General features: G+C 49.6%; 8 protein-coding genes across 8 annotated transcripts; 5 read left to right on the top strand and 3 right to left on the bottom strand.

Annotated features, from left to right (window-relative positions):
- Nucleotides 1–1,497: 1,497 nt before the first annotated feature.
- Nucleotides 1,498–2,538, top strand: FMAN_04253 (uncharacterized protein; the record flags this gene model as incomplete). The annotated part of the gene is made up of 1 exon (XM_041829058.1): nt 1,498–2,538. One exon carries the CDS (start codon nt 1,498–1,500, stop codon nt 2,536–2,538), a length of 1,041 nt encoding a protein of 346 aa, XP_041679860.1.
- Nucleotides 2,539–4,301: 1,763 nt separating this feature from the next.
- On the top strand, nt 4,302–5,277 carry FMAN_04254 (putative hydroxyacylglutathione hydrolase; the record flags this gene model as incomplete). Its single annotated transcript, XM_041829057.1, has 2 exons — nt 4,302–4,660; nt 4,716–5,277. 2 exons carry the CDS (start codon nt 4,302–4,304, stop codon nt 5,275–5,277), a joined length of 921 nt encoding a protein of 306 aa, XP_041679859.1.
- A 137-nt stretch (nt 5,278–5,414) lies between these two features.
- Nucleotides 5,415–6,856, top strand: FMAN_04255 (putative hydroxyacylglutathione hydrolase; the record flags this gene model as incomplete). The annotated part of the gene is made up of 9 exons (XM_041829056.1): nt 5,415–5,596; nt 5,651–5,691; nt 5,744–5,817; nt 5,885–5,956; nt 6,091–6,304; nt 6,367–6,458; nt 6,508–6,642; nt 6,694–6,720; nt 6,770–6,856. The coding sequence occupies 9 exons, from the start codon at nt 5,415–5,417 to the stop codon at nt 6,854–6,856; spliced, it is 924 nt and encodes a 307-aa protein (XP_041679858.1).
- Nucleotides 6,857–7,566: 710 nt separating this feature from the next.
- Nucleotides 7,567–8,325, top strand: FMAN_04256 (uncharacterized protein; the record flags this gene model as incomplete). The annotated part of the gene is made up of 3 exons (XM_041829055.1): nt 7,567–7,581; nt 7,700–7,893; nt 7,953–8,325. 3 exons carry the CDS (start codon nt 7,567–7,569, stop codon nt 8,323–8,325), a joined length of 582 nt encoding a protein of 193 aa, XP_041679857.1.
- Nucleotides 8,326–8,913: 588 nt separating this feature from the next.
- FMAN_04257 (uncharacterized protein) lies at nt 8,914–9,740 on the bottom strand (the record flags this gene model as incomplete). The annotated part of the gene is made up of 2 exons (XM_041829054.1): nt 8,914–9,227; nt 9,278–9,740. The coding sequence occupies 2 exons, from the start codon at nt 9,738–9,740 to the stop codon at nt 8,914–8,916; spliced, it is 777 nt and encodes a 258-aa protein (XP_041679856.1).
- Nucleotides 9,741–11,140: 1,400 nt separating this feature from the next.
- FMAN_04258 (uncharacterized protein) lies at nt 11,141–12,864 on the bottom strand (the record flags this gene model as incomplete). The annotated part of the gene is made up of 2 exons (XM_041829053.1): nt 11,141–12,732; nt 12,807–12,864. 2 exons carry the CDS (start codon nt 12,862–12,864, stop codon nt 11,141–11,143), a joined length of 1,650 nt encoding a protein of 549 aa, XP_041679855.1.
- An 821-nt stretch (nt 12,865–13,685) lies between these two features.
- Nucleotides 13,686–14,200, top strand: FMAN_04259 (uncharacterized protein; the record flags this gene model as incomplete). The annotated part of the gene is made up of 2 exons (XM_041829051.1): nt 13,686–14,085; nt 14,136–14,200. The coding sequence occupies 2 exons, from the start codon at nt 13,686–13,688 to the stop codon at nt 14,198–14,200; spliced, it is 465 nt and encodes a 154-aa protein (XP_041679854.1).
- Nucleotides 14,201–14,458: 258 nt separating this feature from the next.
- Nucleotides 14,459–15,344, bottom strand: FMAN_04260 (related to HNT3 Member of the third branch of the histidine triad (HIT) superfamily of nucleotide-binding proteins; the record flags this gene model as incomplete). Its single annotated transcript, XM_041829050.1, has 2 exons — nt 14,459–15,207; nt 15,290–15,344. 2 exons carry the CDS (start codon nt 15,342–15,344, stop codon nt 14,459–14,461), a joined length of 804 nt encoding a protein of 267 aa, XP_041679853.1.
- Nucleotides 15,345–15,528: the final 184 nt, after the last annotated feature.

The raw sequence follows: 15,528 nt of genomic DNA, 5'->3' as shown, positions 1-15,528 counted from the left end.
ACCGTTATTACCGGCGTCTTCCCTCGGCGGTGACGATAGGCGGATCTCAAACCCATTGCAAAACATCATCAAGCACCCGTCGATCAGATATGATTGTTTCTCCTAGGAAAACGCCCTTCTCGCATCCCACCCTCTTTGCGAGTCGCAACAACTCAGCGTAGAGCCGAGAAATGGGAATTACATGTGCTACAGCGGGGGTGTCTGCAGTCCCCTGAGCGAAGCATGCCAAACCACGAAAGCATTGATGAGCATCCCGCTTGGATGAGATTCAAGACCCTTCCGGAGTGGCACTTTCACCCAGTAGGGAAATATTCCATCCTTTGGCCTGGGCGCGACGCTTCCTACAGCAGTGGTCCCCCGGCCCATCTAAGGCCCCAAAAATGCATGCATTGTGGCGCCGGCTAGTGCAGCGCTTGGTGTACCCCTTCAGCAATATCCTAACCCCTACCTCTTGGTGAGTCTTAGGCGGATGCTGCAGCCAGACTGGCTGACGACCTTGCTCCTTGTGTTTTATTACGACTCCAGCCCGTGGGCCAAACTCTTCTCCATCCCTTCTTTTCCCCACTACTCCATGTGAGCTGCATCCCTAGCGGCAGGGGTGACTTACCTAGCTACCTAGCTTGCCTTGAGTCCAGACGACCCGAGGAGGTCCACTTCTTCTAGAGACGCCGCTCTCGTGGGTCTGCAACGCAATCATAACGACGGGAGGCCCCATCACCATCACTTTTCCTCCTTGCTCGCCCTGTCGGTACGACTGTACAACGCCAAACTTAGCGTATGCCTACCAAATCGGCGTGAACCGCACTGATCCTACTTTGTGTCAGTCGACACGCCCCTCACACAAGAAAACCCTTGACTCCATGCGGCAGACGTCGTCTCAATCCCCAGACCAGCAGCCTGATTCTCGCTCCGGCACTACTTCCCGCCCGCCTTTCTCACTGCTTGCTGGCTCCGCCCGTTGACACACCCCCTGCCGGCCCGTATGACGCAGCCCACCATCCCAGCTGCCATGCTAGAAATTGGGGATCCCAGCACAGGAACGTGAAGTGAGGGTCAAATGTGATGAGGAACCTGGCCAAGTACCCCATGGGCCAGATTCTGATTTGACGGCTGTTCTAAATTCTACGGTTTACAGCCATCATGTCGCTACTAAATCGCCCATGCTTCTTTGTTGCTTGGTCCCTCCTGTTCCACACCATAGATCCTAGAGAGTTGATCTTGTTCAAAGCTGCTAGGCTCGATTTATCTTTCAAGCCATCGATTGCCCCATGTTTCGTTAACCCCCTCGAACCCCTTCGGAGCCGGTACCACCATTTCACGATACATATTCAAGCTGAGCCCTTCTCAGTTCTCTTGGGATCTACCATCATTACTTGCACCTCAATAATTAATTTGTATTGAGCACGTTAACTCCTTTAATACTAGCTGTCGTTTTGGCAACTTGTCTCGATATATCTCAACTTTCCACATCATATTACTTACTCGACACACTTCAAGATGATGCACCCACTCTTCGGTGTGCAGCCAGCAGGCTCCTTGCCCATCGCATATCCTTACGACACAATGCTGGACGACCACACACAACAAATGGCATGTTCGCAAGCTTCAAGAAGGTTCTCACGAGGGTCCAGTGGGCAACGATCTGGAGGTGCCATGAGAGTGACCAAGCCTTCAAGCGCCAACAACAGCCCTCGCTCGTCTGGTTTCACGGCTCGCCGCAAGACTCTCATGAATGACGGCAACTCGCAACGTCGACAACAGCAGATCATGGAACAGCTATCAACATTTTGTGACGTTGAGTCCCAGCGACCCGCTCCACGATCCTCGCGTCCCGTGAGTTGGCATCCGGGCTCATATGGCCAACAACCCTATGTTCAGGCTCAACAGCCCGCTTATGCCTTGACCACAAGCCACTTGCCTCCCGACCACCAAGACTTGCACGGCAACTATGCTCATTATTCCCCAATGATGGATTCAACTTCATGCGGTACATCCCCGCTGGCCTTCTCCCATCTACCTCTCCCATATCAATCTACCGACAACATGACCTACAATCCCTACCACGGAACGAACATGTCGCATCACTCCCCCGCTGCGTCTATGGTCTTGCCGGGTCGTCAACTGCCTGTCATTGCTGCGCCCACCGAGACTACTGATAGCAATGGATGGGACTGGAATACCTTTATCATGCACGGCATTGGCTCCACAACACCCCCCACCCCTGAGACCCTCCCACAAACCCAACTGTCTCAACCTGCAGTATCAGAGGATCCTCACTATCAGGCCCTCGAAGATGCCGCGGAAGAAGACGGCGAGATCCTGGTTGGAATGGGGCTTTACGACACTCCGGAGAAGTACAACGAGGATCCTCAGCTCAACAACTATCGATCCACTGTGTCATCTTTACTTGGGTCATCATTCAGGACCCATGAGCCTCAAGGCAAGGGCCTAAAGCTTGAAGAGACATGGGAACCTCCCAAATCTGACGAGGAGGATGAAGATGAAGACGACGAGGAGGAGGAGAATGATGACGAGTAGTGATTCCGCTGCATCTTGAAATTTGTAACGGCATACATGAATAACGACAGGAATTTTTGTATCACTATGGTGTACACTGGTAGGCGGGAAAAGCCGGCTTTTGCTTCTTCGGGACATGGAAAAATAATATGTGATAAGGTCGGTACACCTGGATCTCGGGATAAGGAACATGGATGCAAGCGTTTGAATTTACTACATATAGAGTCTGGCTGGCTATGGATACCCCGTGCAAAGAGCACAGAACTAGGAGATACAAGTAAGGCTCAGGCAGCCGCCCAATAGTTATCCAACGAAGAAATATACAATCAATATTGAGAGAGAGAAGAAAGGGACTTGGCAATGTGTCACGTATTATTCCTAACAATGATAATTTGGCCATGGCCTATCAAGCGACAGTAATAAAAACCATAGCTTTGGCAAAAAGCTGCGGTATGAGGTGGACCCAAAAAGAGCCGCGTCTTCCCAACGTTGATTAGCTGTGCTAAACCCTGCACAGCATGTGGCATATCGAAGGACCGTGCTTCCGCACTTGACTCAGCATATTCAATTGGCCCAGTTCCAGATTCAACGCCCCCCTCCCCACTCTGAGCCAGCCCTGCGTGGCATGTGCACGACCCCCTCTTTACGATTTCTTTTTTTGAGGCATTACGTATTTGCTCAGGGACGGTTGTGGCTGAAAAATACATAGTGGCTAGCTCCACCCCGTGAATAATCGGCCTCAGGCATTAAATTAGGATGCCAGAATAAACTGGTCTAAAGCTATACTAAATTTCTACTAAATTTACCCAAGTCTTTTCATCACTTTGGAGAATGGTCTGAAGTTTTCTTTCCTCGAACTCAACCTAATTCAGTAATGGAAATCTTAACCTTGGTAACTCTTAGCACTCTGTGCGGCTCGGAAGCTCCGTAGACAGAACTAGGAGTCATACGGACTAAACCAGCAGCGGAGAGCAATATGTAAATTTGTTCATGCATTCTGGGGAGACATGACTAGCATGCTCTAAATAAGACTCGATCAGGAGCTCTGCTCTACCTCATGGCCTGGGAAATTGCTCAACCTGCCTGAGACGCAGGGAGGAGGTCCCTTTCCGAGGTGGATGGTCGTGATAGCCGCTAGATTTGTACCGTGCTGATTCGCAAGGCGCTACTATATGCTCTCGCCAAACTTCCGTTCTCGACCTCAACTATCCGAAATCATAACTGTGGCATATAAGCATCTATGATCTACAGTACCTTGTAGATATCCTTTGTAAGACACCATCAGTTGAATGCCTACTACAGGGAACGTGTTTTTGAGTTCAGGTGCTCTGAGTTTTCTCACTTTACCTACTTGGATACCTTACCCTATACCAGCCTCTTTGAGTAATGTGCTTTGTATTTATTGACATTTATACATTTATCTACAACGCTGTGCGCTCAACTAGGTATGTTTGTGTGTAGAGAGAGGGGGGGGGGTTTAAAAGAAATCAACGGGAAATTACAATTACAATATTGAAAGCCCTTGAGACATCATAGGTTGCAGAATAAACTCACAGAGCATAAAAACGTGATACTGACGGCAAGTCCTGTTCAAGGGAAAGATGTCCGTCATTCGTTACAGAAAAAATATTATCCTGACAAAAATCCTACCACCAATGCACGCAAACACCCAAAAAAAGTAGAGCAAGAGGGTATACGCGCCACTGGTTTTCCCGAACAAGCGAGTAGATGCTGCTAAGTATCAAATACCTCGGAGAAAACATCTATTGTTCTATAGACAGAAAATGGTACAATACGTCTTTACACCATGGCGCGACCGTTACGAACTCTTGCTCGTTCGCGAGCAGATGTACACAGGCATCGACACCAACGCCATAGAGGCAAAGGAGCATTCAAGCCATTCTGAAGGCAGTGTCAACATACAAAACCAACAGATTTTGGACGATCAGGAAACACAAAAGAGGCAGCACAAAGCGGTTGCGCGTGTGTCGATGTGGATGCAGCGAGGAAACTGTCCTCACATGGTCGAATCAACAGCACTGTTGATGGCGGCGACGTTGGGTGATAAAGAGGCAGCCGCCGGGGAAAATGCAGCCTCATCGGCGTATGCAATCAGAGCAGCATATTCCGCCGCCTTTAGCAGGTAAGTTCTGCCAGTCGAGACCCATCACTGTGCGACAGAGCTGATGAAACACAAGGTTCGTGACTGGTCTTCTTGATGGCCATCAGGACAAACAGCGCAAACAGAGCATGTACTCTATTGCAAAGACCATTGGATTGCCCGCTACATTTGTTGAGCTTCGCCATCAGTCTACGCACGAACAGTTGCCCTCATTGGCAAAGCTGCGTACAGCAGCTAAGAAGGCCTTATTGTGGATTTGGGAGTATTACTGGAAGCAGCTGGGCGAGGACAATAGCGACGCGTGTCGCATGGCAGTACTACGGTATCTAAGGGAGGGAGATGAATCGAAGCTGGTAGCCCTGTTCCAGGAGTTCGAGCGGTGGCCTCCAGAGCGCGTCCTCAAGACAGTTCAAGAGGTCAAGGGCAGTTTGCCGGGCAATCAAGCATTTTTGAAGTGCGTAGAATTGATGCAGAGGCTACGAGAGTCTGAGGAAGATAAGAAGTCGTCAAGATCCGGTACCGCCGATACGACGATGAAAGATACAGAGCCTGACACTGGAGAAGCTGATGAGGAAGATGACTTTGGATGGTCACAATTCAAAGGGGCATGGAAGCCTAAACCCATTGGGATTGTTTAGCACGAGTATCCAATATTTCTACCAGATACCCCTCATTGACTACCTAGACGTATAAAGCATTCTGCAGAGGCAAACATGGGTGATGTTGGAATTGGACCTGGACATATCACGTGCAGTCGCCCGCATCGGCAAACGTCATGATAGGTACTGTAGCCATGATGCCTCGCTTGGATGACAAAGCCTCACGTCCCATTCGATCTTGTTCTGTTACAGCGCATCCGTCTCAGCCGGCCTTGACATTTACACAGACCTACTTATGTATAGACTCGCTACCAGTCGGCCATTCCTCAGACAGAAAATTGGATTTCTATCTAGTGCCGTGAGTCAATTGTTCAACTCCAAAAAGTGTGCTTAGCTGAGATGATCGATGTAGCTCGTTGCTACCCGCGCCATGCATATTCAGTCAATTCCCATGTGTATGTCAAGTGTCTGAAGAATTCGAGGACCCGGAAACTGATTTCAATAGGGGAGGGAAGCTCCAACAACTACGCTTACCTGGTAGTTGACGACAAGTCCAAGGATGCCGTCATCGTTGATCCCGCAAACCCTCCCGAGTACATAGTAGCCACCTCGAGAACATTTGAGAAGCTGCTGATGTATATTTCAGGGTTGCGCCTATCCTGAAGGATGCTATCCAGGCGGGAAAGATCAACTTGACAGCCATTGTAAACACCCATCAGTGAGTAATTTACCATCGATTTCTCCCGACCTAGACTGATCTCCTTGCTGCCATTGGGATCATGCAGGAGGCAACAAGAAGCTGGTAAGATACCCTGTAATGATGTCCCATGAATGCTTATTGACATCCATAAGCTTGCTGAGCTGGGCAATCCCAAGCTAGACATTATCGGTGGCAAAGACTGCGAGGGTGTTACAAAGACACCTGGTCACGGTGAGACCTTCAAGCTAGGCGACATCACCTTCAAGGGCGTGCATACACCTTGCCACACCCAAGACAGCATCTGCTTCTTCGTGGAAGACGGAAAGGACAAAGCTGTTTTCACGGGTGATACCCTTTTCATTGGCGGTAAGTTTGAGCAAACCTCGAATAGTACAAGGATGTTTTGGGCCTGTGCTGATAATGAACAGGATGTGGAAGATTTTTCGAGGGCAATGCGGAGGAGATGCACGAGGCTCTGAACAGGCGGCTTGCGGCGTTGCCTGATGACACCGTAGTTTATGTAAGTTCCGAGCCAACACAAAAGTCCATCGATGCTCATGCTATGACAGCCGGGACATGAGTATACCAAGGCCAATGTCAAGTTTGCCGCATCTGTTTCTCAGCGTGATGCTGTACAGAAGCTGCATTCCTTCGCCGAGAACAACAAGGTCACCACCGGCAAGTTTACCATCGGAGACGAAAAGGTAGCTCGATATCATGAGTTGTCTTGATACGAAACGGCTGACTTTGCATAGGAACACAACGTGTTTATGAGGGTCGAGGTTCGTCAAAGTCCTTGAAAATGTTAGGTTACCGAGCTAACAATCACAGGATCCTGAGATTCAGAAGCAGACAGGTGAGACTGAGCCTGTGGCAGTTATGGCCAAGTTACGCGAAATGAAGAACAACTTCAAGTGAGTAAGTAGTGACACTTCCTCGTTGTCCTTAACCCTCTCACGGCTGACCAGTCTAAAGAGAGCCAGAGTCCAAGATATAGATGGCAGGTAACAGATTGACAAGGGCCCAGTAGGAACCAGATGCATGGGTGAAGTAAAGATGAGTTGCATGGGGCGAGCGAGTATTCTGAGTGAATAATTGACTGCGTTGAAAATTCAAGTACTACAAATGTATGTCTCCATGGATCGCTAGGTGCCTGTCTTCAAAGACATGGCATCGCTTGCTACCCGCTGGAACCACGCCGGTTTGAAGTTGTCCGACGAGGCTTGTTTTAATTTTGCTTCACTGTCCACACTTGCTCGCTGTAGTGATTTCAAAGCGGCAAGCTCTAGCATTTTTAGAAGCGAATATTGAGGGAACGTCACGTTATCGAGAAGAGCTGTCGGTGTCGAAATCCGAGTATATGGTAGCGGCGTAGCAGGCATAAGTAAACAAACCATAGTGTCCTTCGCGGTGATTATTCTTCAAAAGAGCGCGAGTGCAATTGTGAAACCAGTCCATAGAGACTATGGAAATGTTGAGATAGGTTGTTAAAGGGAAACGGTTTGGGTCCCTAAAGAAAAATTTATTAAAACTCATTTGAGAGAAGGGCCCGTACAGTCTGAATAGAATCCAAAGACGGTGCTGGTACACTGTCCTTCACGGGCGCCGAATCCACTATCGTCACCACAATGGAAGCATTCATAGTGACATCAATCATCGCGACTGCGTATAAGTGCTTTCTGTCCCTTCTTCGCAAGCGCAAATGGTAATGCACGCTCTGAACTTACATCAGTAAAAACATGGTCTAACAGAATTCCTTAGCCTCCGAAGCGCAAGGCTCCCGCGACCAGCGCAACCGCCGCTCCCAAGACGCGACAATCCAAACTTGCAAAGGAGCACAATGTGACTGCGCAAGAAGAGGGCGAGATCCGCGAGGCGTTCAGTCTCTTTGCGGAGCCAATGGACGGCGAGAAGCATGGAGTCTTGCCTATTGACGACGTCAAGTCTGCGCTCATGTAAGTATCTATGTGAGGACGCTTTTGAGTCCTTGGCTGACACATGCTTGCTTAATTAGAGCCCTCGGTGTTCCGCCCTCTTCTCACGCAGAGCTCAAAGAATTCGTATCAATCCTGGACCCAGAAAACGACGGTTACGCGACATTTGAACCTTTCTTCGCAATCTGTGCCCTCAAATTCCATACAAGGGAGCACGACTCGGACGCTCATCGTGCAGAAGTCGAGGAAGCTTTTCGACTATTCACAAACGGTCAGGATGGACCCATTACTCTTGCACACCTCCGACGTGTTGCTGCTGTGCTCAAAGAGGATGTCGATGAGGAACTACTCAAGGATATGATTCTCGAGGCGAACGGCGGCGTAGGTGTTGCTAGGGGAGTGGGTGTTGAGGAGTTTGATGGAGTCATGAAGAGTGCTGGTATCTGGAGGTGACTCTCCAGCTTCCAGGAGGAGCCACCATGTTACGACTTACGAACAAACGAAACTTGCCTTGTACGACTTGGGGGAGTTAATACCATGAGATGAAGCGGAATCGATCCAAGAGTTACAATGTGGCACCGAGAGAGAGGTAAGAAACCCAAGATGAGGGACCAGACGCTGACTGCTAATCATGCATTGCCTGCTGCAGACCAACGTACATGATAATTATTATAGTATAGCGCGCGTTACTGAGTCGAGGCTTGTTTGGAGGGACATAGATGAGTTCGTCAACGGGAGGCATCAGTTATTCAGTGTCTATCTATATCAGGAGTCGAGGAGCAGCTCTACGCACTCACTGTTTCCAAATCTAATTACACAATCTTAAAAGCGCTAGGTTCTTCAGGATCAAGGGTCCTGGCCAATGTATATGTATAATCACACCTAATTCTGAAACGCCTTATCAGATGCATGCATGCCTCATAGGACAGCGACGGAACGGGATACGTGAGCTAACAAGCACACACTATGTCAACCCAACTACCTGAAATGAACCTGAACTATATAGCAGCGCAAAACCAAACGTCGTAACTTTCGTAAAAATCATTGCGGAGACTCGACCGTCACCGCTGGCTTAGCGTCACCACCCTTGGCCGCAGCGGCGGCGAGCTTCTCCTCTTCCTGTCGGCGGGAATCGAGCACCACCTTGAGCTCCGGGGGAGGGTTGAAGCCAGCGTGGTCTGAGTGGCGTTTGTAGTAGTATGCGTCAGGCTTGGGGTGCATCTCGGGAGGGAGCTCTTCCATGATGCACTTGACGATGTTGTCGATCGAGTTCTTCTTGGAGGCGTCGCGGTGCCATACGGTGATGAGGTGGGAGTTGAAGCGGACGGAGAGACCAACACCGCAAAGCTGGTCGTCTACAGCAGAAGTTAGCACAAGCCATGTCCATTGTGGTGAGAGTTCGTACCGTCGTCGAGAACACTTTGGAGTTTCTCGCCAATGGCAAGGAGCTGAACACGAGTCCACACATCAGGACCTATGCTCTTAGGGAAGCGGAATGTCCAACTTCCACCCAGAATATTGCGTCGATCCTCCCAGACAGGGCGGAAGCCTGACTTGAAGAGGTACAAGGACTCTCGAACACCAATATTTCCGACAGGAGTATTGTTGGCATATCGCCAAAAGTCCTGCACCGACTCGATCTGGGTACCCAGCTGCTCCAGCCCAGAGTGATACTGATCACCGCTTTCCCCTTCCTTGGCCTGCCGGTCGAAGTAGACGTTCCAATAATGCTGAGTGGGCAGTGCTCGCATCGTCTTTAGGAAGTTTCGCTTGGCATCGTCGCGCTGTTCGGCGGGAGAGCTGGGGTCGTTCTCCTGAGATTGCGAGTCTGCGATGCCGCGCGTGAAGAGAGGGAGACGGGAAGACATGTTGGTGAGATGCGGGATGAAGAAGGTGTGAAAACGAATGTAAGAATGGTGAGTACCTATGGAGGTGAGGAAAGCCAGAGGTCGGAGATGAGCACGGAGACTGGAGTTGAAACTACAGTACAGAGGCAACCCTGTCACGTAGGTAGCTTAGCTGGTGAGGGGCACACGTCGGACAGAAAGAGGAATAGACAACTTAGTACAGGGAAACTATTAACAGCCCCTATTTCGTTGTTTAGTCCTTAATCACAAGCGAATAATGGCAGGCATATGAGGAGAAGGCCAGCATGTAGTACCTAGGCAAAATAAGGAGACGTGGATACGTACTGTCTAACGTTCAGGTCAAGTATTTTGTTGTGACTGTAGATGCCCAAATGCCGAGCTATGGTGGGGGTATAGGCCTAGATACGGATTCAATACCTTGTATGGAGTTTTCGAAGCTACAGTACCACCTAAACTACACCACTGGTAGGTATTAAGGTAGTAGAGTAGGTCTAGTAGGTAGGTTGGTGTGCCTCAAGATGTCTCAACACTTCTATAAGATTCTGAATGTGGTAAAGACAAATAACGGAGAAAGTATACTAGTGACCCTTAGATATATCAAGCATGCACATTTGTATTCTTATTATTCAAGACAATTATCGAGTCTTTTGCCATAAGAGCATAGCCGAGATACTTCCATTGACATGGCATGATACGACATGACTGCGGGGTCCTTGAGGCGGCGAATGAGCTATCACAGGCTTTGCAAACCCCATTGATTGGTGACGAAACACCATCAGTTGCTCACTTATTTACCTCTATCACTGCGTCCAAGGCATGTCCTATTTTCTCAGCTGACATTTTGACGAATCATGGTGACAGTTTCAGATATCCCTGATCGGACTGAAACTGAAGTTTACGAACCGACTCAGCCAATCAGGTCAAACACATTGCTTAGTGAAACAACTACTAGGTACCTAGTTTACAACGATCACATTGACAACGTTAACCGACGGATCGGAAGAGTGCTCTTTCAACCTCTCAATTCGGAAGACTCGTAGGAGATAGAATTACTTAGATGTGTATTAACTAGGTAGTAAACAAGAAACCCTCTGCTAGGTAATCAGCGTACTTATGTAGTTGCCCAACGTTGATGCCTTTATCGTTTCTCAATGCATATGCGCATATAAAGCTTTACGGCCCATTTTATCCTACCATTGACCCTGGTGGCCTCGTGTGTGATAGAATTCTTCATATTTAACTCATTTGTAAAGTAACGTAGCCTATTGTCCAGCAAACTCAAAGAGACATCCAGTGAATCTAATCCGACCCGGTCATTCAAACAACGCTTCCAAAACACCATGCTCCATTCATGCTAGCAAATCTTCCTTCAATGACTTCTGCGTCTTTGGTCATCCGTTTCAGAGGTTTTCCTTTGCGCCCAGTGGCATTCTCGCGCTGTTCTCATTCTTAAACCTCGTCAAGTCCCCTTGCATCAACTTCCTCAAGTTACCCATATCCTGGAGGTACTGCTGCATTTCTTCTTGCAACTCATCCTCGCCGTACGCTGTGCTCTCCGAATCGTACTGATCGTCATCGTACTCACTATATTCGGAGGCATTCTCTTTGTCCTGCTCGTCGACTTCTCGTTCTGGCTTTACGACAACAGGAGGAATAGGGTTCTTGAGGCTTTCGATAGCGAGCTTCAGATGCAATTTCAAGGCCTCATTCTCCGTCTGAAGCTTCTTGATCTTGCTCTCAGCTACCATGCTGCGCTCCTCCATCATGCGCTGCATAGAGTTGACATGAGTCTGGTACTCCTCCAGTTTGTCCTCAGCTTCCTTGGCGTTCTTCTCACGCTGTCTCGAGTCTGATACGGAAAGCTGCAGAATACGGATTTCCTCCGCCATGGCAGCAATCTGTGCGTCTCGCTCGGCTGTTGATATGTGGTCCTGGTTGACAACAGCTCTAGTCCGGATCCGTTTGGCTTGGTCGGCATATCGCAGCGTGGAAAGGGTTTCATCGTAGTCTGAGGGTGCGATGCAGGCAATCATGGCCGTCTTGCTGTTTCCGCCTAGTGAGTCTTTGAGAAGCCAGGTGAGGATCGAGTCTCGATATGGGACAACCTCTTTTCGCTTTCCACCCCTTCCGGCCTTGGGGTCCGCTAGAGCAGCAATGACACGTCCCAGCGTGGTCAGTGATTTGTTGATGTTGCTACCTTCACGTAATCGCGCACCGGTAGCCTCGGTGGCCTTGGCCCTCTCGCTACCAGCCAGATCCACCAGTCGAATGCGAGAGCTTCGCTCTGTCGTCTCGTCGGTTTCCATATCGTGGTGGATTTGTTTCAGCATGATTGTGAAAACAGCGTGACTTCGACTACTTGTATCGTTCATCTTTGTGCTCGCTACTGTACGAGATGTATCGCCCAATTTCATGTACCGCAGAATCTCATTGATGTTTCGCACGGGCACCTCGGTAAGATCCTTGACGTATGGACCTTCGGTGGGAGATTCGCGAATCTTGAGATAATTGGGCGCCTTGTGCGTTTGAGGAGGAACGAGGAGGTCACGGACGTGCTCATTGTAGACTTCAAAGTACGAGACGCGAACATTATAGGCGACGTTTGAGTTCTCGCAGTGTGCGGCGTCGATACGCTCAAAGAGATCCTCGCAAGTCCGAGGAATCAGGCCAGGCTGGTCTGGAGTGCCCATCATGGTGTAACTCTTTCCAGATCCAGTCTGTCCGTAGGCAAAGATACACGTGTGGTAGCCTTCGAAGTTGTGATCGAGGAAGTCCTCGCCAAGGCTGTTGTAAACGTCTTCCTGAGTGGCGTAGTGCTTGTCGTCAGTGTCATGACTCCAGAAGGAGTTATCGAAAGTAAACTTCTTCTCCTCGATGACCTTCTTGGCCTTAAGCTTTGCAGCCTCTGGGTCAGGATCATCGGGTGCGGATAGTGTTGTGAGTTGAGTGATGGGGTCCATTTGGATCAGACATTTTGCCTGGCGTTCAAGTTCTGTAGACTAGTCAGATACATAGGCTCTATGGAAAGAAGACAAAAAGAAGACACGGGTGCTTATGTGTATTCACCTCTCTTGAGAAATGCTCTCACTCGGACTACGACCTTGACATTCCCTCCCCCTTCCATTCTGGCGGGCATGGATAAAGCCGCATCTCGAGATCTCAGCGATGGCGTTGAAGCCGAAGAGTGAACCCTGCCCTCATAAAACGACGCCGAGGGCGATGAGGGAGAAGGCATCAATCTCGAGTCCAGAGCCATCGTCATAAGAATGCTGTTGGCGTTGTCGATGCTGTCGTGAAGTCGATGTCGAAGAATAACCCACATCTCACCGTCTTCCCTTGTAGGTACCTTATTTTTTGTTTACCAGCGTCATTCACGTTGCTAGGGGCAGTTGCAGGGGGCCCTTGTCTGCGTAGTACAGGTTTTGACTGGTTTAACAGAAGGGAGCTTGGGCCAAGCGGCACCTCAAGACTCGGCAGCTCTAGTCTGAATCAAGTCTAGATCTCGTCAATCTCTGAGAGAAATACCGCCTCTTTGTATCTGCTGTTCTCTGCTCGAGTTATTCTGTCGTGCCCGATAGCCCAATTCTTTGTCGCGGGGACCAAGTGACGCGAATTAAACTCCAGCCACCCTTGATCAATTTTACTGCTAATTAGGGCGCTGCACCTTAGCTGAGCTTAGGTAGCTTGCCTGCCTCAGTACCTGTCCCTTTGGTAGGTACTAACCTTAGGTTTAGTAGGTACAGATACCTTTGCAGACGAAACGCGACATCCAACATTCGTCTTCCCTCTCTTCTTCTGCATCCCACAACAATCTTTTGTCGCGTTTTCAACTGCAACAATCAAACAGAAGAAACTAGTATCGTTCTTCACTGCGCGATTTTTCGAGAAATTTTATCACGTTTTCCACCAACTCAATCTCTATCGCTATTTTCTCTCTGTCGCATCATGGCGCGTACCAAGGAAGATGTCGCGTCCAAGGGCGATGCCTCGCCTCGCATCCCCAAATCCTCCTCCGGAGTGACCAAGAATACCGCTGAAGCTCCCGTCAAGCGCGGCCGTGGACGACCTCCCAAGGGCGCTGCGCCCATGCCCAAGAAGGTCTATGTTCCAACAGGACGCCCCCGCGGCCGACCCCCAGGTTCTGGCAAGAAGACCGCCGCTGGACCCAAGAAGGTCGCTGCAGTGAATGACGATGGTACGCCAAAACAGGGACGTGGTCGACCTCCTCGCGCTGCTCGCGGCACAGAGTCTGCTGCCACAACACCCAAGGATGGCAAGAAGCGCGGCAGAAAGCCAAAGGCTGCCGATGTATCAGAGGATGAAGAGACCAATCACGATGAGCCTGGTGAGGAATATCTTCAAAGCCCTAAATGATTATGTGCTAACATCTCTCAGCCGACGAGGATGATGCTGCCAATGAGTCGCCCGCTAAGGACGAGGATGGCGAAGATTCCGAGTAGGATTTCGATTATGGCCAGTATAGAAATCCCAACATGAATAATCAGCGGCGGCAGAATTTTCCTAGCTTCACTATAGGGTCTGGGTTTGGTTGATTTGCTTTAGGGTGCTCGGGAACACAAGGGTTGAGGGTCAGGAAGAATTCATGGAACTGTTATACTGGGATTGTGCTCTTCAGGAGTTGTACAAATATCATGCTAATTTACAGACGGGTAAAGCAGGCCCTTTTATCCCACCCATCTCATTCCTCCTACCCGTACCTAAAGCTTCTTCCATGTCTCATACTCCTCTTCAAGATGGCGTTTCAGCTTTTGGAACTGGTTTCCAAAGTTGAGCCCACATCTCCAGCACTTCATATCCCAGCGCAAATAAGCCTCCTCCTTCGTATTCCTGCGCGGATCATCAGCTGCAAGCGGAAAGTCGTCCAGATCAACCAGAAACGGCGTATTGAATGAATTGTAGTGTTTGCGATGCCTCAATGCTTCAGAGAACATTTCTCTAGAGAAAACATGCACGTGAAGGTGTCTCATGCTTGGTACCGCATGCACGCCGGCCTTGACTTCTGCAGCCCAGTCCCGACCCTTCGGAAGTTCCCCACCCTGGTCCGGCTCGGCATCTCCATCGAGCACGGCTTGTCGATGAGCATCACTCTCACTGTGCGTGCCAAGACGACGTTGGAGTTCCTTTGCGATCAGAGCCTTGAGGCGCTGAGTCTCCGTCTTCACCTTGGCAAGGACCTCTGGGTCATCTAGGGCATCAAATGGATGGAGAAGATTGTACTTTGACGACCGAGGGAGAAGAAGAGTGTGTATTGTGGCCTTTGGATAACGGTCGTTTATGGCGACAAAGTCCTCGTTGTGGTAGATGACGCGTGAAGACGGGTATGAGGCTGGATCCTCGAGATATGCACCCAAGCCCAGGCGGTCTTTGAAAGGGTTCCCACTACGCGATGGCCGAGCTGTATTTGCCTCGGGTGGTGTTTTCCTCTTTGGAGCCATGAGTTCTGCGACTGTCATATGTAAGAATGTTTCGAGTGGTTTGAGTGTGTGACTTGCATGCATTGCGGGCCGATTTCTTTGTAGGCTCTTCACCACGGATCTCTTCCTTGGTAATGGCCTCCTCTGGCTCTGAATCTCGATGTGACATGTTTTTGGGCGGGAATATCGGTAACCCTTGTTGGATGCCAGCTGTTGGTGTTGGCGTTGATGTTAGTGTTTTATACTGTGCTGGGAGCGTGCAGCACTCATGATAGAGAGTGCCCCGCGGTGGAGTCGCCTTTTCATACACGGGTCTCATGAGGTATCTATCTTGAGTTGTGTGTTGCGAAAGA

Source organism: Fusarium mangiferae, assembly GCF_900044065.1.
Source record: "Fusarium mangiferae strain MRC7560 genome assembly, contig: FMAN_scaffold003, whole genome shotgun sequence".
NCBI classification, from domain to species: domain Eukaryota; kingdom Fungi; phylum Ascomycota; class Sordariomycetes; order Hypocreales; family Nectriaceae; genus Fusarium; species Fusarium mangiferae.
Note: the sequence above shows the minus strand (reverse complement) of the source record. Positions and strands in the feature narration are given on the sequence as shown.